This window comes from Berghia stephanieae, chromosome 5 (assembly GCF_034508935.2).
Source record: "Berghia stephanieae isolate SIO BIC M18660-M18661 chromosome 5, UCSD_Bste_1.3, whole genome shotgun sequence".
NCBI classification, from domain to species: Eukaryota; Metazoa; Mollusca; class Gastropoda; order Nudibranchia; family Aeolidiidae; genus Berghia; species Berghia stephanieae.
In genome coordinates this window covers 24220996-24247163 of record NC_088364.1, presented here as the reverse complement: position 1 = coordinate 24247163, position 26168 = coordinate 24220996, and the positions used below count along the sequence as shown (strand labels likewise).

General features: G+C 37.7%; 1 protein-coding gene across 3 annotated transcripts in view; it reads right to left on the bottom strand.

Annotated features, from left to right (window-relative positions):
• Positions 1 to 1432: 1432 nt before the first annotated feature.
• The window catches only part of LOC144974112 (uncharacterized), a 48239-nt gene continuing 23503 nt past the window's right edge, over positions 1433 to 26168 (bottom strand). For all 3 annotated transcript variants that reach the window (XM_078917011.1, XM_078917010.1, XM_078917009.1), the window contains exons 4-5: positions 6883 to 7047; positions 1433 to 2301 (exon numbers count right to left, since the gene is read on the bottom strand). In XM_078917011.1, coding sequence (XP_078773137.1) covers positions 2188 to 2301; positions 6883 to 7047 — 279 coding nt within the window. In that variant the 3' untranslated portion in view covers positions 1433 to 2187. The remainder of the gene's footprint in view (positions 2302 to 6882; positions 7048 to 26168) is intronic.

The following is a 26168-nucleotide window of genomic DNA, read 5'->3' as shown; positions in this document are numbered from 1 at the left end:
GAAGAAGAAGAAAGAAGAAGAAAGAAGAAGAAGAAGAAGAAGAAGAAGAAGAAGAAGAAAAGAAGAAGAAGAAGAAGAGAAGAAGGAAGAAGGAAGAAGAAGAAGAAGAGAAGAAGAAGAAAAGAAGAAGAAGAAGAAAGAAGAAGAAGAAGAAGAAGAAGAAGAAGAAGAAGAAGAAAGAAGAAGAAGAAGAGAGAAGAGAGAAGAAGAAGAAGAAGAAGAAGAAGAAGAAGAAGAAGAAGAAGAAGAAGAAGAAGAAGAAGAAGAAGAAGAAGAAGAAGAAGAAGAAGAAAGAAAGAAGAGAGAAGAAGAAGAAGAAGAAAAGAAGAAGAAGAAGAAGAAGAAGAAGAAGAAGAAGAAGAAGAAGAAGAAGAAGAAGAAGAAGAAGAAGAAGAAGAAGAAGAAGAAAAGAAGAAGAAGAAGAAGAAGAAGAAGAGAAGAAGAAGAAGAAGAAGAAGAAGAAGAAGAAGAAGAAGAAGAAGAAAAGGAAGAGAAGAGAAGAAGAAGAAGAAGAAGAAGAAGAAGAAGAAGAAGAAGAAGAAGAGAAGAAAGAAGAAGAAAGAAGAAGAAGAGAAGAAGAAGAAGAAAGAAAGAGAAGAAGAAGAAGAAGAAGAAGAAGAAGAAAGAAGAGAAAGAAGAAGAAGAAGAAGAAGAAGAAGAAGAAGAAGAAGAGAAGAAGAGAAGAAGAAAGAAGAAGAAGAAGAAGAAGAAGAAGAAGAAGAAGAAGAAGAAGAAGAAGAAGAAGTTTCTGGAGCAATTTATCATTGCACAAGGCATGTTATCTTTCTCTTATAAGCGGCGGCAAGCTGAAGGGTGTCAAAGCAGGGGACACAACCGTGTGTAGTGGTTTCACATTCCCAAAGGTGAGTTTGGCGTTTAGTGATCCATTGTTTTAACATCCGTTAGATTTACAGTGGGCCCTGGAATGCACGTAGCATCAGACGCCTTTACAAACCAAGCAATGTTAATTTTTCATTTATTGTGAGGTATCGATTATTTCTCTAATTTGTAATTTTGATAGAGGTACAAAAAATTTGTCAATCTTGCAGATTTTTAGAAACTTTTTGTTGAATTTTATTGGCTTCAACACTATAGTCGACATCTTTAAGTGAAACCCGTTGGATTGAAGCTATGCTCTGTTAACCTCTGACCAGTTCATTGGGTGGCACATGATCTTTTGCTTCGGAAACCATGTTGACAGCTACTCAACCTTCTGTAGGTTTTGAGAAAACTAAAGGAATGACCTTTTATCATAGATTTTTAAAAATTACATACAATTGCCACTGCACATGGTTTCGTCCCCTGCTTTAACACCCTTTGGCTTGCCGCTACTGAGATAAATTGCTCCAGTAACTTATTATTATTATTATTATTATTATTATTATTATTATTATTATTATTATTATTATTATTATTATTATTATTATTATTATTATTATTATTATTATTATTATTATTATTATTATTATTATTACACCAAAGAATGGATAGGATTGACGCTGTATGAGCTGACAAAGAAAGCCAATGACCGAGATGTGTGGCACCATGTTGTGAAGGCTGCATCTCGTAACCATCCGGTCTTGGGTGAGTGAGTGAGAGTGAGTATATAAGTCTGACTTATTGGTCGGCATAATTCCGCAGCCTTTTTAAACATAAATTGTAGTTACACATCAGTCACTTTGCAATCGCTTGGAACACTTTCCCTGCCAGATATTTTTAAAAAATATTGAATTGGGTAGACAAATTTCTTTAGCAATAGTCTTTATGGTGATTCAGATCCCATACTCTTAGAAGTATGTAACTGTAAATGTTTTCTCATAATACTTTCAAATGATATATGAATATCATTAAAACGAATAATTCTATTCTCATTGTCCATAGAAGCCATGTTAGATACATTTGCAACAAGAAAAACACTTGAGAAATATTAATTCAAGACATGAGCCTTTTCACGATCATTTGTGGTAATTTGCCATTAGTTTTTTTAGAAATTACATATCCCTATTTTTCTTTGTGGATTTGTATTTAAATTTAGTTTCTCTAGCTACATAAAGCAAATATTCTTATTGTCTATTAAAACGGTTCTTTTTATTTCAATGATATTTTGCAACCGGGGTACCCCGAAACTGCTTTCCTGTTTACATAACTCATAAAAAAACAACTTTTGTGTTGAAATTATCTAGAAGGCTAGTTCTTTCTGCGACAATAATACCCCAACATTTTACATTTCTCACAAAGATGTTGTGGATGGACTTTGCTTTGGTCTGATACGTCTAATCCATCTGGCTTTTCCAAAGGCCTCTGGGAAATAAATCAAATTAAATAAGAGTATTTTTGTCATCTTGTTTAAATACATTTCTTTTAAAATCATAATATACCATGTAACGCAAATGTTGCTGCTCGAAACTCGAAGAAATATGTAACAATGTGAAATTGAATATAAGCTTCAGTTTAATAAACGAAAAACAATAGTGTGGTCGCTTCGGGCTTCTTCTTTATCAACAAAACGGAATAAATTAAACACTACAGACGAATGAGATAATATGTGGTAATGACGTTCTTTAGGTTAACAACGCTATAATCACATATTATTATCTCATTAGTCTGCAGTGCTTCATTCATCCTGTTTTGTTGATAAAGGGGAAACCCGAAACGCCCATAGTATTCCATGTAAACCATGGACACCCACAAAACAACAGCGCATTATGTAATAAGAGACGGGGCAAATAGACGTCTAGTGCTTTTTTTTTTTCGTGTGGTGCAATCGATGTTTAATAGGTATATTATTTAGAAACAGTGTCCAAAATCTTGGTCTTTATTTTGACAGTGCAATCACTATGCAAACTCATATTTCAAAAACTATTCAAAATTGTAATTTTTATTTAAAGAGAATCTCTAGTGTAATTTCCATGCTGAATATTCTCTTGTACGATGTAGAATAAATTATTGTTACGGTTGACAGGTTGCCCAAGGTATGCTATCAAATGACTGCAGAAGTTATAAAACAAGGTAACCAGATGAGTTACGCTTAAAAACTCTCGAGAGCACAATGTTGCTACTTTACATGACTTTCATTAGCTCCATGTTCTCTATAGAATAGAGAACAGCATTCTTTTATACGCTTATAAATGTTTTACAAATGTGGGTCCTTCAAAATCTCATTGAGCTCTATACTTGGTCGTGTTTTAAGATCACCAGAACCGCTTTTGATGAAAGAATTTGCATTGGTACTTTTCACCAAAAAGCGTGTAACTGTACAGTTCCACGCCTGTGGAACTCTATAAGTTTTAGAATAAAATCTGCTCCTATTGTTCTGGCAAAATGCTTCAACAGTCGTAATGACGCGTGGTAACTTAGTAACTGGCTCTAAACTATCGGAACAATGGCGGACGCCCTTATGAAATATTTCTCCGACGAGCATAAAAGCGTATCCAGAGGAAAAGAAAACATTATAAATCTGATCATGTTTTGACTTTTACACATTCTGATCAGAAGACATATGAAAAGTTCTAGCCAGCATGAAGAATAAAAAGTACAGATTTTCTTTGTTTAGAACCACGATAGCCGCCGTTGCTGGGCGACGTGACTTCAGACTATTGAAGCATCTTAAGACTGAATTATTTTACAGGGCGTTTTATGATTGTTGTATTTTTATATTGGTAGTCTAGAATACGTTTGGGCGTGTTTTTGTGTGTGTGTTTATTAGTGTGTGTGCGTGTGTGTGTGTGTGTGTGTGCGCGCGCGCGCTCGCGTATGAGTTAATTGTAAAGCGCTGCAGAGCAAATTACATTGGATGCTTAGGCGCCACAGAATTATTATTATTATTATTATTATTATTATTATTATTATTATTATTATTATTATTATTATTATTATTCATTATTATCATCATCATTATTATCAATATTATTATTACTACTACTACTACTACTACTACTACTACTACTACTACTACTATACTACTACTACTACTACTATTATTATTATTATTATTATTATTATTATTATTATTATTATTTTATTATTATTATTATTATTATTATTATTATTATTATTATTATTATTATTATTATTATTATTATTATTATTACATCATTATTATTATTATTATTATTATTATTATTATTATTATTATTATTATTATTATTATTATTATTATTATTATTATATCATTATATCATCATCATCACATCATCATCATCATCATCATCATCATCATCATCATCATCATATCATCATCATCATCATCATCATCATCATCATCATTATCATTATTATTATTATTATTATTATTATTATTATTATTATTATTATTATTATTATTATTATTATTATTATTATTATTATTATTCATATTATCATCATCATCATCATCATCATCATCATCATCATCATCATCACCATCGTCATTATTATTATTATTATATTTTATGGAAAGCAACTTAAAAGAGTCCTGAATATAAGTTACGATACCTCCCAAAAATAACCAAAAAAAAAACACTGTATGAAAAATACAATGAATGACCCTAATTTATTCAAATCCTGGAGGCAAGATGGTGGCTTGTTGGGCTTATAATCAGAAGAGCTGAAGATATACTAGCTAATAAAGCCAAAAATACTTTCTTCTCCGTATCTGAACACAAGAAATATAAAGACAGACCATCGACATCAATTCACACTGTCCTGAATTATAGAGACATAAAACACCTCAAAAATAATTAACAAAGAATTAAAATCAAAGAGAGCTCTTATGAAATAACATCCACATCAAAAGACCATGAACTGTGGAAAGAATTGACATAGATGATTAGAGAAGCAGCCGAGGCGTCCCGTTCGGATGATTACGAAGCGAAAGGTCTAAAGTCAGTAAGTCATTATTTTTTTTTAAATTGAGCTTTATATAGCCCAAAATCCACTAAATGTGCTCAAAGCGCTTTACAAGGGGTCCATTGTTGACAATGCTGTTAACGGTCAGGTACTCATTTTACACCTGAGTACGGTGAGAGAATGTGAGTAAAGAACCTTTTCCAAGGACTCAACTATGCGCCGAGCGCGAAGCTCGAACCCAGGACCTTCCGATCCGAAAGGGAGTGTCATGCCACTAGACCACAAAGCCGCACAATTATTATTATTATTATTATTATTATTATTATTATTATTATTATTATTATTATTATTATTATTATTATTATTATTATTATTTATTATTATTATTACTATTATATTATTATTACTAGTATAATAATTGTTATTACTATTATTATTATTATTATTATTATTATTATTATTAATATTATTAATATTATTATTATTAATTAATTAATATTAATTAATTATTTATGCCTTTTGCGCCACGATATCATGAGATATCGTCGCCTAGGCATTCCACGAAGGAATATAGATAACTCATCAAATAAGATGTCTGATGTCAACAGGAATCACATATGTTGTCCAAGTGGGCAAATTGGGGGTTAATAATCTTGCTCAAGGAAAAAAACCAAATGCCTGAAACGGGGCTCGAACCCGGGTCATCCGGATCACAGTGCAATGCTTTAACCACTCGGCCACTTCGCCGAATACGTTTGGGCGTTTTTTTTGTGTGTGTGTATTAGTGTGTGCGTGTGTGTGTGCGTGTGTGTGTGCGTGTGTGTGCGCGCGCGCGTATGAGTTAATTGTAAAGCGCTGCAGAGCAAATTACATTGGATGCTTAGGCGCCACAGAATTATTATTATTATTATTATTATTATTATTATTATTATTATTATTATTATTATTATTATTATTATTATTATTATTATTATTATTATTATTATTATTATTAGTATAATGGTCGAAATATATTTAATTTATAGATAAGGAGACACGCTTTCCGGCTGCTTTCTTATTTTCTTTTTATTTTCTCGAATTCTGTCAAACATCGACTTTTATTTGTTTAGCTTCAAATTTTACGACTTTAGTCAAATCGGACGACCATTTTATGGACTATATTCAAATGTCACACACAGTGATGGTTACGTGAGTTGGCCAAATATGTCGTGTTAGATACAACAGCCAAATTATTCCCATTAACGTAAGGTCCGGGTTTCTTAAATTGAACATTCTGTTATCTTGATGATCCCAAATCTTTACACAAGTCACATCATTTAAATGAAGATACAAATAAGAAGAAAAAAGAGAAAAACAACAAACAAAAAGAAAAAAAAAACAACTTAATAACAAAACAGAGTTAGGTGGAAATGTGGTCAAAATTTGTCACATCACTCGACATTTGGCACACTTCGACATCCCAAGATTCAAATCTTATTAGAATAAACGTTCTTAAATTAATAAAATTACTTTCTATAAAAACAAGACTGTATAAACCAATATGAAAATCTTACAAGTGATTCAGCGCCAGCATAAAAAAAAGAGGGTAGACGTCAAAATATTCAGATGAAAAAAACTCACGGAACCAGCGCTCAGTACTGACCAATGGACGCTAGCGCCTGTTGGTAAGTACTCGACTGACCAATAGCCACTTCAATATGCAAATTACAAAATGGCCTCTTGTAGTGAATTTTGGTAAATGTGTAAACGTTTGTGTAAAAAAAAAGTCCATTCTAAACAAAACGGATTTGAAGTTCGTAAAATCGATGTGCAAAGTGTATCGAATCGTCGCAGGGAAAATGTTAAAGATCGTTCGTAGACTCTAAGACGCACTATGGAAAACCTTTGCAATATCAACTATATTAATAGATAAATGGACAAACCTTCTGAGAATTTTTGTATACCTAGTAGATGACTTATTGTAAAAATCATTGAGGCTAAGCGCATTAATTTACTTCAATAAATATTACTATTGCATTAAAAGTCAGTTATTTTTAATGATTCATAAATATGTACCTGTTTCTGCGGATAAACCAGAATGTGACATTTTATGCACTCTTGTCCCATGTTCGCCCAGCTGTTTCCACTCATCCACTTTCTTTTACATTTTGGACACTTGTACTCCCCAAAACACCTCTTCTTGCCCTGGTATGGTGTCATCCCTTCTCCTTTTGGTCTCGCCTGAAACATATTTTTATAGAAAATGAAATTATTGTCTTTTAATATTGTGTATTCTCAAACACACTTCATTATTATCATTCTTCTTCTTCTTCTTCTTCTTCTTCTTCTTCTTCTTCTTCTTCTTCTTCTTCTTCTTCTTCTTCTTATTATTATTATTATTATTATTATTATTATTATTATTATTATTATTATTATTATTATTATTATTATTATTATTATTATTATTATTATTATTATTAATTATTTTATTATTATCATCGTTATTACTACTATTTTAATTACTTATCCTCCTTATTACAAGAGCTGTAACCTAACAATAATTGCCTATTTGGACAATAAAGATTATCATTATTATTATTATTATTATTATTATTATTATTATTATTATTATTATTATTATTATTATCATTATTATTAAATGGCAGAAGTAAAAGTAGACAAACAACTTGATAGCCGTGACAAAGACTTGTGTTTATGCCAAAGAGGATTATATAAATTTATGTTGACTGGTCAAAAGTAAAACTTCATCAATTATGAGACAGTGTCTCAACAATAACAACAAGAACTACAACAATAACAACAACAACAACAACCAAGAAATTTTGGACACATCATTCAACACAGTCTGATGACAAGGATAATGAAAAGGAGAAATGAAACGACTATAGAAAGATTCCGAGCACCACTCTATCCAATGAAATGTAATTTATCTCTAGTTTGCGACGGTTGAGGCATGCCTTTTCTCGGTCTACTCTTTATCATTTAATTGCCTCGTCGGTGAGAGTAAATTTGGTTTTTCTCCTCTCAATCTTTTCCTCTACTTAGGCCCAATGTCCTCGATTGGATTGCGCTCATAGTGATATGGGGGAAGCCGCGCAACTTCGTGTCAAAACTCCCTGATTAGACAGTCTGCTTTGAAAGCTGTTTCTGGTTCATTTCTTTTTTTTTTTTTACTAAGGAGTATAGAGTATTCGCTGATTGAACCATGAAATCATGTCAGCTTTTATATTTGCCAAAGTTGGAGCCTTAAAGTGACCATGGGCGAACGAATGGAAGCGTTGTCCAATACAATACAGCTGGGTGCTTCAATGGAGGGCAGCAAATGATATCTAGTCAGTCTTAAAACGCCAATGCATTGACCCCAGAATAATATTCCAGATGATGCAGAGAAGAAAAAATGACATGGCATCCTTTTAAATATCCAGTATTATCACCACCTGCAAGAATAACAATGATTCTCTGTCCAGAACCCATGGTCCTTTTTCTGCTTGAATAGTCAGACGTCCAATATTTTTTTCGGATGTATATTAACGGTCACCCATACATCTTTGGATGATATCCATATCAAAGTTATCTATCCTTTTCCTAACACGTCGTTCTACACTGGTGATCTCTCTGTCGTATTTCGATAACGATCTTCTCATGGTTCCAAAACCATTGCTGTCCTCTTTAATGACTTATCGATAGATACAAGAAGACTTCTTTTCGCAGCTTTACGAGAGTGGAACCGATAGAGATTCCGTATCGTATCGTGTTGTTTAAGAGCCTTATATGTTTTTAAAACCTTTAAAGGCTCTGTGAAACGTTCATGCACAGACAAAAATGTGTCAAAGTTATATTAACAGTGTTTGTTAATTGGACAATATTGAGTACACAATCACTATTTTAAATGATTTAAAGCAAGAGCTTTTATGTCAGTCTTTTGTAATTGCGACATGACGTAGATAATACGCCATAAATAATAAATTCAAAATTTGATACAAACTACATAAGAGGTATGTTTATAACACTTCAAGCGAATTGTTATTATTTGGAAAGAAGTATGACGTGAACTCATAATCACTACGTCAGCACAAGATTTTTTTGAAATACGATGAATTCAATCATACTTTGTGGTGCTTAACTTGTTTTCATTTTTTCCAGTGTAAAATCTCTAATTTTATGTCAGCTGTTTTAAAGTAGTTTTTTATAGGTCTTAAAGAAGAAAACTTTTTTAATATGGCATCAATACGGTCCAAAATCTAGATTCAGTTAAGACAAATTGAGTCAGAGGTTGACACACATTTTTACAACTTTGGATAGATGGACAGCTGGGAAAAATCAGAAAAACACGCGCCATTAATAAAAAAATCTGAGAAAATATGTATTGAATTATCTAAAATCCTGAGAAAGTTAGGAGGGATTTGAAATAGATCACCACAGTTCTCCCTTTGTTTGTTTAAACATGTCTACAGATTTCTTAACTGTTTGTATAGTGTTAACGAATTATTGCTGTTTATGGCAACGTAATTTAAGTGAGCATGGTTCCATTCACCTGTCTTGTTCAGTGGTCGTTGTTACCGTTGAGTTGTTCAGAATCTTCAACGTGGCGGCTTAGATAGTCGGTTATGTGGTTCTTTGATCCTTTTATATACTCTATCCTGAAGGAGTGCAGTTGAAGAGGTAATGACCAGCGCATTAGTTTTGCGTTGAGCTTCTGTGCCGATGCCAAAAATAGCATGGGTTGATTATCACACTGTAGAGTGAATTGTTAGTCGTAGAGGCACATCTCGAATTTTTGGATGGCCCAAACAATTGCTAAACATTCCTGTTCTACTGTATCATAATTTCTCTCCGCTGGGTTAGGCTTCCGGCTGGCATACGCTATGGATGTAGTACAGAGTCATCATTTGCGTCCTTTTGCATTAGTACGGCCCCAATAGCCATTCCGCTGGCATATGTCCGCAAAACCGGTTTGTTCGGTTTTGGAGGATCAGGCAAATGTAGTTTGGGTTGGCAGATTAGTTTTTTAAATTCAGATTCAGAGTTTGAAATGCGTATTCGCTTTGTGACGCACATATTGTCCCTGAACGTCGAGAGCCAGAGTATGGCAAAAAATGAGCTTTTATCAAAGCTATTGGCCGTTCACAGCGTAGATATCCAGGAGACCCACCTTTATTCAGGCGCGCAATCTTCCCGATTCCAGATCCCAGGCTATACGGTGGTCCAACGCGAGGACACTTCGAGGCTCAAAGGAGGGGTTAGTTTACGCTAAAGAGCCATCGAAGGTAAGGGTCATTGAGAGCGTAACGGACAGCAATGGGGTGAACCGAATTTCCGTGGAAGTAGGTGGACTGTGTTTGCATAATATCTACAAACCACCTAGAGCGACTTGGACTACACCACCGGTACCGGTGGTCAGCCATCCTTCCATCTGTCTGGGAGACTTTAATAGCCACCATCACGAATGGGGCTACCGAGACTGCAACGAGGCAGGAAGACAACTCCGCTCATGGATGGACTGTAATGATCTACACCTAGTGTACGATCCTACAGCCAAGGGTACCTTCCGGGGTACCCGCCATAAGAAGGAGTATACTCCAGACCTCACCCTCGTAACGAAAAGCGCGAACGGTGAACCGCTGCAGGTGAAGCGGACAGTCTTCGGGCACTTTCCGCATAGCCAGCACAGGCCGGTTCTTGTCACAGCTGGGGTGACAATACCGAGGGTGCAGTCTCTCCCACTTTGCAGATGGAATTTCAGGAAGGCTGACTGGGAGGAATTCAGTTCCTATATCGAGCAGGTCTGCCCTGCCATTCCTCCCAAGTCCAAGAATATAACCAGATTCAGTAGGCTACTGGTTAAGAGCGCTCAACGCTCTATTCCACGGGGCAAACGGAAATTCTACACCCCTTGCTGGACAGCAGAGTCGGAAGAGCTGCACCGAGAGTACCAGCAGACCCAGTCCCAGGACGCAGCCGATAGACTACTTCAGTCTCTGGCAGAGGGAAGGAAGCAACGGTGGCAGGAGACCGTGGAAAGTCTCGACTTTACATACTCCAGCCGCCACGCTTGGCGTTTGATAAAGAAATTGGACCCAGATCGGAATTTCGCGAAGGCTGCACCGGAATGCGAGGCAGACACAATTGCCAAGAACATTAAGAACCGTAGTAAGCGGGTCCCTAATCAGGCTTTTGAGCGCGGTGTCCGCAAGGCGTACCGTACGATTTTGGACTCGCTACCTGCGGAGGAGTCGGACTGGACGGCCCCGTTCAGTCCCCGAGAAGTGGGTGCAGCCATTAGCGAAGTGAAGAACGGCAAAGCAGCAGGGATAGATGGTGTATATCCCGATATGGTGACGCATCTGGGCCCCAGGGCACGGGCCTGGCTAGCAGAGGCAATGTCTGACATTCTTGCAAAAGGAAAGCTTCCACAAGTGTGGAAGCATGCGAAGATAGTTGCCATCCTGAAGTCAGGGAAGCCGGCGAAGGAGGCAGACAGTTACAGACCCATATCGCTGCTGAGCTGTCTTTACAAATTGTTGGAGCGTGTTCTATTAAACCGATGGGGGCCGGTCCTAGACGCTGCCCTGCCACCTGAGCAGGCAGGCTTCAGGGAAGGGAGGTGTACCACGGAGCAGGTCATTGCCCTTACAGAGCATATTGAGCCCGGGTTCGAGAGAAAACAGCAAACAGGTGCTGTGTTTATAGACCTATCAGCGGCGTACGATACGGTCTGGTGCGATGGGTTAATGCTCAAACTTGCAAAAATCATAAGGTGCAAAAAGACCTTGAAGTTGTTCTCTTCGATCTTAGGGGAAAGGCAATTCCACGTCGCGCTGGGAGACGTCACGAGCAAAGTAAGGAAACTGAAGAATGGGGTCCCTCAGGGGTCGGTACTTGCGCCAATGTTGTTTAACGTTTACATTAGCGATATGCCGAACACTTCCTCCCTGAGGCTGGGATACGCAGACGACTGGGCACTCGTTACTCAGAGTAAAGTGTGGACCCGTCTCGAGAGCGTACTCAGCGAGGACGTCACCAGACTCAAATCCTACTTTGACAAGTGGTACCTGAAGATGAACACTTCAAAAACCGTGGCCACTGCATTTCACTTATGCAGTGGTTGGCACACCCGTAAACTGAATGTCCTAGTCGGGGACCAGCCACTCCCATATGAGCCGCGTCCAAAATATTTAGGGGTGACGTTGGATCGCAGTCTTACCTATCGGGTTCATCTCGAAGGGGTTGCCCGGAAGATAGAGAAGCGGAATAGTCTTCTGAGGAAGCTGGCGGGATCGACTTGGGGCGCTAGCCAAGCGCTCCTGAGAACATCCGCCCTGGCACTATGCTATTCCACCGCGGAGTATTGCGCTCCAGTGTGGGGTAGAAGCAGAAACGTTGAGAAGGTGGATGTAAAACTTCGCAAGTCGATGCACATAGTGTCGGGAACGCTAGCAACAACCCCTAGAGAATGGGGCCCGATAATGGCGGCGATCCAGCCCCCTGATGTCCGGAGGGAGACCATTACGGGAAACTGGCAAAGTAAGATCAAAGAGAGAGGGAATGGGGATACCCCTCTCATGCGCATAATGAACGGTGCCCCCGTTTCGAGCCGAAATAAGTCCCGGCAACCCTTGTACGCAGAATCCCTGACTACGGACAGAGCTGCACATACGAGATGGAAGTCGGTTTGGACGAATTCAATCCCTCGTGGGGGCGGGGACCTACACTCCTCTAAGCTTGGTGAGAAGTTGCCAGGCTTTGATACCAGTAAGAGGAGACACTGGGTAGCTGCGAATCGGCTTCGGTCGAGGAGCTGCCTAACGGCCGGTACGTTACATCAGTGGGGTCTAACTTCCTGTCCAATATGTCCACGCTGTGGGCAAGAACCCGAAACGGCAGAGCATCTAGTCGAAAGGTGTGTTGTGACGATGCTACCAGGCGGGTTCGCGACGGTGCACGAATGCGGACCGGACTTTGCTGATTGGGTCGATCGTCATAACAGAATAGTGTGAACCATAAGAAGCTGCTGCTTTGTGACGTCCAAACGATGGTGTCAGGTGCAGCTTTTCTCTTGAGATCAGCGAGAGGGGCGGCAATCTGGTTAAAGTCTTAAATAAACCTTTGATAGAAACTACACATTCCGATAAAGGATTGAACATTTTTTTGTCCTCGGTCTAGGTGCATTCTTCATCTTTTCGACATTTTTATGTTCAGGTTGCAATGTTCCGTGTTTAGTTGATAACCTAGGAAGTCAAGAGTTGTGTACCCTAATTTGCATTTTTGTCGGTCGGGCGATGAGCCCTGTTTCACGGAGTCGAGTGAACAGTTCTTCTAGGTCATGCAAATGCGTTTCTCAGGTGGGTGATGCGAGTAAAATGTCGGTGAATGTTGTTTTGAAGTGGGGTTAGTAGTTTTCTCATCATTCGTGATAATATTCCAGGTGCGTTGTGCAGTCCAAGAGGCTTGACGGTAAGTTCGTAATGTCCTGAAGAAGGGTAAGTATGTCCAGCGGCGTGGCGTATTGACGGCATATGGTGGTGCCATGATTAGAAGAAAAAAAAATTGTAAAACAGTGAACACGATTAAGAGGAGAGAGCACATGTTAAAAACTCTCTTTTTTGGAAGGGTGGGGGGAGGGTCGATGGTTTCTACGAGTGTACAAAACTCACAAAAACACATAATTCATGAAAACAACAAGCCACAACACTGAGATACAAGTCCCGTGTGAAAAGGTCTTTGTAATTATTCTTTGTCCATCATTTAAAGGATTGGATTTGGTAGATAATGCAATCAATATGTGATAAATGTAAATCAAAAGAGTTTAGTACTTGTAAAGAAAATCTGCACGGCGATGTTTCATCTCTGCAAATCTTTTTATAATTTGTTTATTGAAATCTGGAATGGCATCTATTTCAGCTTTGTGAATTGACAAAATCATTAACGAATTAACCGCTCCTGTGTCATTGAATTTTGCAAGAAATTTTTCACTCTTTTAAGGGTGCTAAAACAACGTTCAGGAGGTCAAGAAATACGATGGAAGTGGTTAAGGTCACTATATGATTTGTCAGTGTTTGTTGTATCTGTAACAAGTAGACAATAAAAACAAAAGAAACGTTTGTTTTTTAAAAAACTAACTGTGAGCCATTCATGTCTGTCATACCATGTCACTGAAAAAGAGCGTTTTCGAGATTTCCACACCTGTGTTAATGCAAAATCAGTTGGTTGGTGAGGAACTATTCTTTTTATTTCTAATATGTCATCTAGTGTCAATCTCCCAAACGGTCGGTGAAGTAAAGAGTCAACTTGATTCATTGCAATTCATTGTTTAACAAAACAAAACTTCAAAGTATATCTCAAATAATGGAACTCAGTGGAATACGATTAATGATTGCACAAAGAAAAGGTAGATTCAAATCTTAAAGCATCACAAAGAAAAAATCACTCCACTTAAGTACTTAAGAAATCTAAAAACACACCAAAATATAACTGTTGACAATCTTCGCTTTCTTTCTCTGACTGACACAAATACACACGCACAAACACACACATACACACACAGACACACACACACAAATAAACACTCATACACACGTAACCATCAACTCGGCACTACAAGCAAGAAAAATGTTGGTAAATTCGTCCCAATGCTTCGTTGCAAAGAATTACTTTATTCAATCATCGTGAAAAAGAGGTGGGGGGATTTTGATATGTCATATATTTAAGTTTTATGTTGTTTTTCTTTGCTGCTTACAAATAAACTTGACAATGATCAGTGTTTTTGACAGTTAATGTAATATTTTGGATGGCCGAAGTTACCCTAATTATGACGTAAATGGTGTAACATTGGCGCATCCCTCCAGTCCAACGGTGGAGCTCTCAGATCCTGGCACAAGTCGAGGGGTTTTCCGCTATTTGAAGATAGTATAATTCGACCCAGTTTCTCGCTCAATCAGCTGTAGCGATACTAAAGGATAGAGCATTAACTGGAGCTTGGATTGCTTTGCACCACGGTGTTGATTCCGTCACTAACTCGCGCAGTGATGTCACCAACACACGAGTCGGCGCAGTGCGTGATTCGGAATCTTGAATAGAGTGGAGACTAAAAAGGCAGTATGTTATTGGCGAGTTGGCGAAAGACAATGGAGTTAAAATTTCTCAGTTTTATTTTTAATTAAATTATGCTGTTAATGAATTTTTTTAAAAATTGGATGGTGCCTGGCACCATTCGATCCAATGGCCCCACGCCACTGAGTATGTCCTAGATAGGGGATGAACAGAAATTAGATGAAATCTCTTGGTCAGATCAAGACGGCTGATAAATGTTTTCCCCGTTTACGAGGCGAATATCCGGTTGGGATCTGGGAGTGGTTCTTGTTGAAACTCAGTAACCTCTTTGAGTCTTCGATAGTCAATACATTATAATCTGTGTTGCCCGTTGGGTTTCCGAAGTAATACAGTAGGTGCACTGTAAGGTGGTGTAGATGGCGTTACAATGCCTGCATCTAGCATGGTTCTGTATTTCTTTTCTATCGCCTTTTCCTTAGAAAGAGGGACGGGATATGGTTTGCATTGAATAGGAGTGGGGTCAAGAAGGGTTAATTTCACTTCCTCAAAGTCTGTATGTCCAGGTCTGTCAGTAAAGTAGATCTCGTACCCAAGAACATAACGAGTTTGCGAGTATGTGTTATTGCGCGATAAAAATATAACGAGTTTAATAAATACAAAGAATTGAAAGAATACGTTTATTCTACCCCTCCAATTAGGATTATTAGATATTTTGTAACCAACTTCATTTCATCATAATTTGTATCTTTCTCCTTCTGCTTGAATGACAATTTGACCCAAAAATAAAACCGCTGGATTTGTATTCGTTAGCACCAAATGATTATTTTGATTACCAATCAGATGTCTTTTACACCTAATTTTACACCAATAAAATGTGCGAAAATATTCTGCAATCGTTGAATAAAATGTTATTCAACGCGATAAAAGCATTATTCAACGATTAAGAAATGATTGGGTTTTCTAATGAGAGAAGTGGAATAATCATAGAATTAAACGAAGCCTAAAAAGTGTCCACCAATGAAAGCATTCAGCGCCATTATATCTTGGGCTGGGAATGTAAGCATTACCATTCATACGGTCTCTATGTCAACATAACGACACAAGAAAAACAACAAACAATATCAAAATCCACAATAAAATGATTCAGAACTGTTGCGTATATTTATGGCACAATGAAGCTGTCAAAAATGAAGTTAGAGAATGTGTGTAATCATGTATCATAATAACCTATAATGTGTTATCCAACCACCACATCATCACTGTCACTACTACTACAACCACCATTACCACTTCATCACTACCACAATTACTACAACCACCACCGCTGCATCATTATCACTACCACCACACCACCACCACATCATCATCACCACTACAACGACCACCACTCCATCATCATCACTACCACTACTACTACACTATCACTACCACCACTATTACAACCACCACCACCACATCATCATCACGACCACTACAACTGCAACAACCACTACCACCACATCATCATCACTACCTCTACTACTACAACCACCACCACAATATCATCACTAACACTACTACTACAACCACCAGCACCACATCATTATCACTACCACTACTTCTACACCACCACCAGCACATCATCATCACTACCACTACTACTACAACCACCACAACCACATCGTCATCACTACTACTGCAACCACCGCCACCATATCATCATCATTACCACTACTACTACAACCACCACCACATCTTAATCACTACCTCAACTACTACAACCACCACCACAATATCATCACTACTACTACCACAACCACCAGCAACAAATCATTATCACTACCACTACTGCACCACCACCAGCACATCATCATCACTACCACTACTACTACAACCACCACCACCATCACCACCATATCATTACCATTACCACTACTACTACAACCACCACAACCACATCGTCATCACTACCACTTCTACAACCACCACAACCACATCGTCATCACTACCACTACTACTGCAACCACCACCACCACCATATCATCACCGTTACAACTACTAATACAGACACCACCACCACATCATCATCACTACCACTACTACTGCAACCACCACCACCACCATATCATCACCATTACAACTACTAATACAACCACCACCACCACATCATCATCACTACCACTACTACTACAACCACCACCACATCATCATCACTATCACTACTACTACAACTACAACCACCTTCACATTATCATCACTACCACTACTACTGCAACTACCACCACCATATCATCATCATTGAAATATTTTTTTAAAAATTGAGCTTGATATAGTGCAATATCTACTAAACGTGCTCAAAGCGCTTTACAAGGGGTCCCTGGTCAACATTTAACATGTAGGACGGGACACGACGCCGGTTAGACGATATTACATTTTTTCGGACAAAGAAAACTCTGTTAACGGCCAGGTACTCATTTTACACCTGAGTACGGTGAGAGAATGTGAGTAAAGAGCCTTTTCCTAGGACTCAACTATGCGCCGAGCGCGAGGCTCGAACCCAGGACCTTCCGATCCGAAAGCGAGTTTCATACTACTAGACCACATAGCCGCATCATTACCACTACTACTACAACCACCACCACCACATCATCATCACGACCACTACTATTACAACCACCACCACCACCACCATATCATTACCATTACCACGACTACTACACCTACAACCACCACCACATCATCATCACTACCACTACTAATACAACTACAATCATCACCACCACCACATCATGGTCTGACCTTTTTGCCTAGGACGTAATCATTAATAGAATGTTGTGTGTTTTGACCGTGAAGAAAAAATTAAGAAGTCACATTTATATCATTTTAGAGACATCGTTTTGAATAGTTTTGAGTTAAACGAGAGAGCAGGAAGTTATTTTCTTAGATTTCATGAACGGCCGATCAGCGCTTGTTTACTATAGTAACGCGATTCCCAGCCAATGTCTCAATGGCGGATATTTTTCTCATCGAGGCCGCTGGTTGGTTAGCCAATGAGAGCACCGTACGGTTTCCATTGGGTAAATTCCTTGGGAATAATAGAGGTGAACTTTTTATTCATGAATCATTAGTTGTTTGGTAGTGTTTTTTTTTGTTTTGTTTTGTTTTGTTTGTTTGTTTTGGTTTTTGTTTTGTTTCTTATGTTGTAGATATATTGATATGGGTCATTGGCTTTTCAATAAAAATATTCAAAAATCAAAGTTATATCTATCTATCTATCAATCTATCTATCTATCTATCTATCTATCTATCTATCTATCTATCTATCTATCTATCTATCTATCTATCTATCTATCTATCTATCTATCTATCTAGCTATCTATCTATCTATCTATCTGCATCTCTCTCTCTCTCTCTCTCTCTCTCTCTCTCTCTCTCTCTCTCTCTCTCTCCCTTGTACTAAAGCATTCATTGTCAACAAGTACTGTACTAATAACAATATTTTCTCAGCTTAGCCATGTGATGTGCACGAGGTCTGTTGAATTTAGCTTTTTTTCTTTTCTTTTCTGTGTGTTCTATTCATACATTTTACATTATAACAGAAAACGTAGGTACACAATCAAGAGAGCAGAGGGACTCACACCACTGGACTAATGACTTGAAATCAAAACCAGCTGGTAAAGATAACACTAAGAGAATCTGGGAATTACACAGAATAACCAAAATGTTTTGTTGACTTTTTTCGTCTCCTTCGCCTCTGTTTATCTGTTTACCAATTTAACCATCCACCAATCTCTCTCTCTCTCTCTCTCTCTCTCTCTCTCTCTCTCTCTCTCTCTCTCTCTCTCTCTCTCTCTCTCGCTCTCTCTCTCTCTCTCTCTCTCTCTCTCTCTTGTCACTTTCTCTCATTCATAGTCCATCTCTGACTTCATCGAGTTTAAATTTTTCAATGCTACCAGCATCTTGTGAATGCGTTATGTTTATTTATGGGTGTTTTTTTATCTTGGGAAAGGGGATGGGATTCGAAGAGAATGTGAGTAAGTTTTATGTGCGCTGGAGGAAGAACCAAAGATGCATAGAAACACATACACAGACACACACACACACACACACAGAGAGAGAGAGAGAGAGAGAGAGAGAGAGAGAGAGAGAGAGAGAGAGGTAGAACCATAGGCAGAGAAACAGATTACTTATTTCAGGCACAGCAACTGATATATATATATATATATATATATATATATATATATATATATATATATATATATCAAGGATATATATATATATATATATATATATATATATATATGTATATATATATATATATATATATAAATATATATATATACATATATATATATATATATATATATCCTTGATATATATATATATATATATATATATATATATATATATGTGTGTGTGTGTGTGTGTATGTATATAACATACATCATAAAATCTTTCCCTGATTCAAAGAGTTATTCTTCTAAAACCATTATCGATAACTGCAGCTTGTACTCTAATCTTCTAAGAAAAAGTTATATATTTATATCCCCATTAGTTTAGAAATTTCTCCACTACGAGAATGGGATTCGAAGAGAATGTGAGTAATATATATATATATATATATATATATATATATATATATATATATATATATATATATATATATATATATATATCCTTTCTTTAAAAAATATAGCATTGTGGAGAACATTGTGCTTATTTGAGTCAATAAAAAAAATGATACGTCCCACAACTCTACTGAAAGATTTGAAAATTAGAAATGTATTTTTTACAGATAGATAAAAAGATAACTTGATTTCCTTTTATAATTTAAAGTCAGTTTGAAAGTTCGTTGAGTCACACAGATATCATAAAATACGTACCGACGACACTAACACTCTCAAAATCAACCAATTTCGTCACTGTAAAAAGTTGTCAGTTTGTGTCATCTATGTATGACATCAAGTATTATTATATATTACTTCCGTTGTGTTGTTGATATAGCGGTGATCAGTGTTGTTATGTAGTAGTATGTTCTAATTGCGTGTATGTTTGTGTGTGTGCGTGTGTGTGTGTTGTGTGTGGTGTATACATGTGTGTGTGTTGGCATTTTCAGCAAATCGTGGCATTCATAGTGATATTATTCACTTGATCACATGAAGGTATTCGGATTTACAGAAATTTTAAACAAGTTTCACCGATTAACAACGTCAACTAATATTACTGCTGATATTACGGTCGTTTTTATGCCATCGATGTGATAATTATTGCCCTGGGAAATATTTAATTAAACGTCGGCAAACTGTCAATTGTATCTGTCTAGCTTCTAGCCCGAACTAACTTGATATTTTTCGCGTCTGCTTCAGATTTTCATTTGACCTCACATAAGTTAGGTAAAGGGGAGACATTCCGAAAGCTCCTACATCCCCAGTATTCTTTCAATCTGTATTTCACCGTTGATCTTTTGTCAGGCGTTTATTTCTTCAATTTGTTATCATATAAATTTGTGAGGATTTTTTTTCTCTATTAGGGTTAGTCATAAGTCTTAGTAAAGGTGCTAGGGGGGAGACATTCCGAAAGCTCCTACATCCCCAGTATTCTTTCAATTTGTATTTTCACCATATATCTTTTGTCAGGCGTTTATTTTTTCAATTTGTCATCATAAAGAAGCATTTTAAAAACTCTAGAACAAACCTTGATAGATTTGTGAAAGTTTAAAATTTCCTAATTTGCCCATTGTTTTGATTCTCGGCCGCCGTTTTAATTTATGAAGTATTGAAAGGTAGTGCAAAGCAATCCGAGGGTTTTTTTTTCTATTAGGGTTAGTTATAATGCTAGGGTGTTTATTTTCCTATTAGGGTTAGTTAAAGGTAGTCTAGGTTTTACTTTTTCTTGGGGTTAGTTGAGGGAATATTATTTATGTTGTTTCCATTTGTAGGAGCTTTCGGAAGGCCTCCCAAGTCAAGCGTGATAAAGACTTGTGACTTATTGATATTGATATCTACTGACTGATAAACTAAAATCATTCCGAATAAAGCATGACAGCGACGACAAGCACATCGATTAAAGTTTGCATCTAATCGTAATCAAGCTAATCAAGAAAATGATTCATGCAATATTGAATGAAAGTAGTCCTTCCCCGCGAAATTTCGGGCTTTTTACTAGTATATATATATATATATATATATATATATTATATATATATATATATATATGTTGTGTGTGTGTGTGTGTGTGTGTATGTATATAACATACATCATAAAATCTTTCCCTGATTCAAATAGTTATTCTTCTAAAACCATTATCGATAACTGCAGATTGTTCTCTCCATCTTCTAAGAAAAAGTTATATATTTATATCCCCATTGGTTTAGAAATTTCTCCACGACGAGAGATTAAAACAAAAACAATTCTTTTTTGTACCAGCATTTATTTATGACGAAACAAAACATAATCAAACTACGAACTGACTATAAATACGGTGGGTTTTTTTAATTTTATTTATTTATTTTTTTTTATTTTTTTTTTTTGCAATGCGTTCAAAAAGGGGAGAAGTGGACATTGGATTGGGAGAAATGGACAGGGTGGGAAAAATTGGGTCAACGCAAAAAAAAAAACAACCCCGTTTTCTGTTAAAGAGTTTTCTCAGCAAATGATCAACTATGTCAATATTGGTATTTTAAAAAATATCCCATGAGAAATTTGGGGACAAATAGCGACATAAAAAGGGTTTGAAAAAAAGTCACATAAAAGCGAGTAAATGATTCGTCAACAGAGGAATATTTTACTTACTCATATCAATACCAACAAAATTCACGTAGAATATTAAATAGTTTTTTGTCCTAGTTATTGCTCCCTTAACATAGGAGAATGTGTACGATTGATTTTATTATTATATATTATGGATTTCTGCTACTTCCTGAACCTGCGGCTTAACAGGGGTACCGCACTAGGAAAGGACTGTCCTGTCCCAAATCTGTAACATATATAATTTAGAGAAACCTACCGCACATCTTGGGACGGGACAAAACAGTCCCGTTGTGTCCCAAGCCGTTGTCAGGCTCCTTCCGAACTAGGACAAAACTGTCCCAGGACAATTTTGTCCTGTCCCACTGGAGAAAACTTATATTCAAAAGGGGTACCGCACTAGGACAGGTCTGTCCCAGGACACACCTCGCGTATCGCTTGCGCAAATGCGTTATCAAAAATAATAATAATAATAATAATAATAATATATAATAATATAATAATAATAATAATAATAATAATAAATAATAATAATAATAATAAATCTTTACTGTCCTCAAAAAAGTGGCAATTTGTCATTTGGTTACACATTTAAAACAATACAATATTGACATAGACACACTCACACAGATGCACACTAGTAACATCGAAGTCATCGAGAAAAAAAACCCGGCATCAACAATAACATCATCATCATCATCACCATTTTCATCATCATCATCATCATCATTACAACAACCTTCCTAATATTTTTGTTACAATCCTTCACTTTCACCATTCCCCTATAACACCATCGCCCCACCTCACCTACGTCGAGAATCAGCATGTCAAAAACAGTTCAAACGTCTGGATAATACCTCAATTCTGACGCCACTCAAAGAAATAATAGAGTCGGCCCCTAAAACAGCTCGCCTCAAATCAAGGAAACCCTATTACAATACCAGAAATGACAATTTCGACATAGAGGAGGCCTGGCGAGAGGAATGGAAACAAAAACCACCAGAGGCTGGTGAAATTATTGAAGAACCAACGAACATACCACTGCCTGGTTTCCATACTCTTACCAGAAAAGAATGGTCAGCATGCAACAGAATAAGATCTAGGCATGGTAGAACAGCCTCAGACTTGCATCGATGGGGTTATGCATCATCTCCAAAATTCCCAGCATGCGATGACCTTTGCCAAGACATGGACCACATCATTTTGAAGTGCCCCGCAACAGCACCCCAGGCGGCTACCAAATGGTTCATGAGGCGGACAGTGCTTTCGCGGATTGGGTGAAGCGAAACAACGTGGAGTTGTAGCCATACGAAACTACTACTACCATCACCATCTTCATCATACTCCATATTATATTATTTCCTGTAACAAGCTATGAGAGGGAAAGCCTGTGGTCCTCCTCTCTCTCTCTCTCTCTCTCTCTCTCTCTCTCTCTCTCTCTCTCTCTCCTCTCTCTCTCTCTCTCTCCTCTCTCTCTCTCTCTATCTATCAATCTATCTATCTATCTCTATCTCTCTCTGTTCTTTGACGCTTATGAGAAATAGTAATATCTTCATATTAACAAGATATGAAGTGAATAGAAAAGTGCCAGAAGACAATAGAGAATAAAAAATTTTCGCGGCGGTGGTGGGGTTTGAACCTGCGACCTTATTGGTACGACAACTCCGCCTGGCAGGTGAGAGCGTGGCTCTACCGTGTGAGCTATCCACGAACACAAAAATATTCGTTTCAAACTCAAAGTCATTACTAGATCCCTCTCTCACCCACTTCTTGAGACCGCCGATTCGTTCGTACACCACCATCGCGAATAATTTTGACCAGCAGTTAAGCTTAATAGCCAATATTCTCAACACAAACATATAACATAGAAACGATTGAGACATTGAGTATGCTCCGGTGTATGGGGTGAATTTTTTAATTCAGAAAAGTGAGTGGAGCAGGCACTTATGTTGGTAACAACAAGATATGAAGTGAATAGAAAGTGCCAGAAGACAATAGAGAATAAAAAATTTTCGCGGCGGTGGTGGGGTTTGAACCTGCGACCTTATTGGTACGACAACTCCGCCTGGCAGGTGAGAGCGTGGCTCTACCGTGTGAGCTATCCACGAACACAAAAATATTCGTTTCAAACTCAAAGTCATTACTAGATCCCTCTCTCACCCACTTCTTGAGACCGCCGATTCGTTCGTACACCACCATCGCGAATAATTTTGACCAGCAGTTAAGCTTAATAGCCAATATTCTCAACACAAACATATAACATAGAAACGATTGAGACATTGAGTATGCTCCGGTGTATGGGGTGAATTCACCCCATACACCGGAGCATACTCAATGTCTCAATCGTTTCTATGTTATATGTTTGTGTTGAGAATATTGGCTATTAAGCTTAACTGCTGGTCAAAATTATTCGCGATGGTGGTGTACGAACGAATCGGCGGTCTCAAGAAGTGGGTGAGAGAGGGATCTAGTAATGACTTTGAGTTTGAAACGAATATTTTTGTGTTCGTGGATAGCTCACACGGTAGAGCCACGCTCTCACCTGCCAGGCGGAGTTGTCGTACCAATAAGGTCGCAGGTTCAAACCCCACCACCGCCGCGAAAATTTTTTATTCTCTATTGTCTTCTGGCACTTTTCTATTCACTTCATATCTTGTTGTTACCAACATAAGTGCCTGCTCCACTCACTTTTCTGAATTAAAAAATTCACCCCATACACCGGAGCATACTCAATGTCTCAATCGTTTCTATGTTATATGTTTGTGTTGAGAATATTGGCTATTAAGCTTAACTGCTGGTCAAAATTATTCGCGATGGTGGTGTACGAACGAATCGGCGGTCTCAAGAAGTGGGTGAGAGAGGGATCTAGTAATGACTTTGAGTTTGAAACGAATATTTTTGTGTTCGTGGATAGCTCACACGGTAGAGCCACGCTCTCACCTGCCAGGCGGAGTTGTCGTACCAATAAGGTCGCAGGTTCAAACCCCACCACCGCCGCGAAAATTTTTTATTCTCTATTGTCTTCTGGCACTTTTCTATTCACTTCATATCTTGTTGTTACCAACATAAGTGCCTGCTCACTCACTTTTCTGAATTAAAAAATATCTTCATATTATATACATAACATGCAATTTTGTTATAGTAAAGTTACATAAAATGAGATAATGAGATTTGCACATCAAATTTCCTCCCCCTTTCCTTTCTAAGGGTAAGAATCTTGTCCTTTCTCTCCCCCCCTCTCTCTCTCTCTCTCTCTCTCTCTCTCTCTCTCTCTCTCTCTCTCTTCCTTCTTATCTATCTTCTCTGTATGTGAGGAATAACTATCGATGCTGTGAGTTTGTCCAAAATGCTCAAAACACCCGCCAGCAGGACACAACGCACCAATACACAAAACCACATGCAATCCCGAACGCTCAAAGTCCGACCGCTAGAATTCAGTGAGAATCATTCATAATCATAAAAAGCAGTCGGCGATAAACTATAGATAGAATGCGCTTGGCCAAGGAGTTCACAACATTGCCATCCGGAAGTATAACGGACCAACACACAAACTCTGTGTAACCATGAACTTTTATAGTCTGGTTAATACAGTTTAGTGAGAACAACTCACAAACGCGGATGGCAAAAACAATAACAAAGGCCTGAGTGACGTCATCTGCATACTATCTATAAAGAGCTGAGTTACTTCAATTTTGTTTCTCCCATATTAAACTAAGCTACACATATTAATATTATTACTATATACTCTAAATATATTTTGAGTCCTAATCATACTCTCTTATGTCATAATAACATGAGTGCAACACACACACACACACACATACACACACACACGCATGAACATAAACACACCAATGAACAATTTCCCCTTGTTCACTCTCTCTTTCTCTCTCCCTCCCCCCCCCCCCTCTCTCTCTCTCTCTCTCTCTCTCTCTCTCTCTCTCTCTCTCTCTCTCAATAAAGATGTATTATTATTAAATGGATGAAATGGAGGTTGCATATATCTGTGCTTTACTACGTAGAAAAAAAGACAAATGGAAAGAGGAAATAATATTTGATGCATCCTTTAATGACCCAAAGATTGCTCAAGGGTCAAATCCATAGACTATGGTGATCTCCGATCTTTTCCTAAAATGTTTTTCTTGGAATCACCTCACTAAACCCAGGTGCAAATGAGTACCAGTTCGCTGATGAAAGTAATTTTTGACAGACTAGCGTCCTTTCATGAGGATAATAGAGGGTCTGCATGGCTCGGCGGTACGGTCTTTGCTTCGTACCCGAAAGGTACCAGGTTCGATCACTGCGCTGTGTGGCCTTGAACAAGTCACCTCGTCCTAGCTCAATTTACGGCGATGCACTGCGGCTGACGCCTAGGTTATACCTCGCCCTAGCTCAATTTGCGGCGCGCATTACGGCTGACGTCTGGGTTATTCCAGTCTCCCCTTGGAATAGACCCCCGAGAAAAATTTCCCCTATGGATAAAGGGAATTTTATTTTTTTAAATTTTAAGCTGTTGTCTGTCTGCTCAACGCTACAGAAACATGGATAAGTTCCGGATTTATAAGC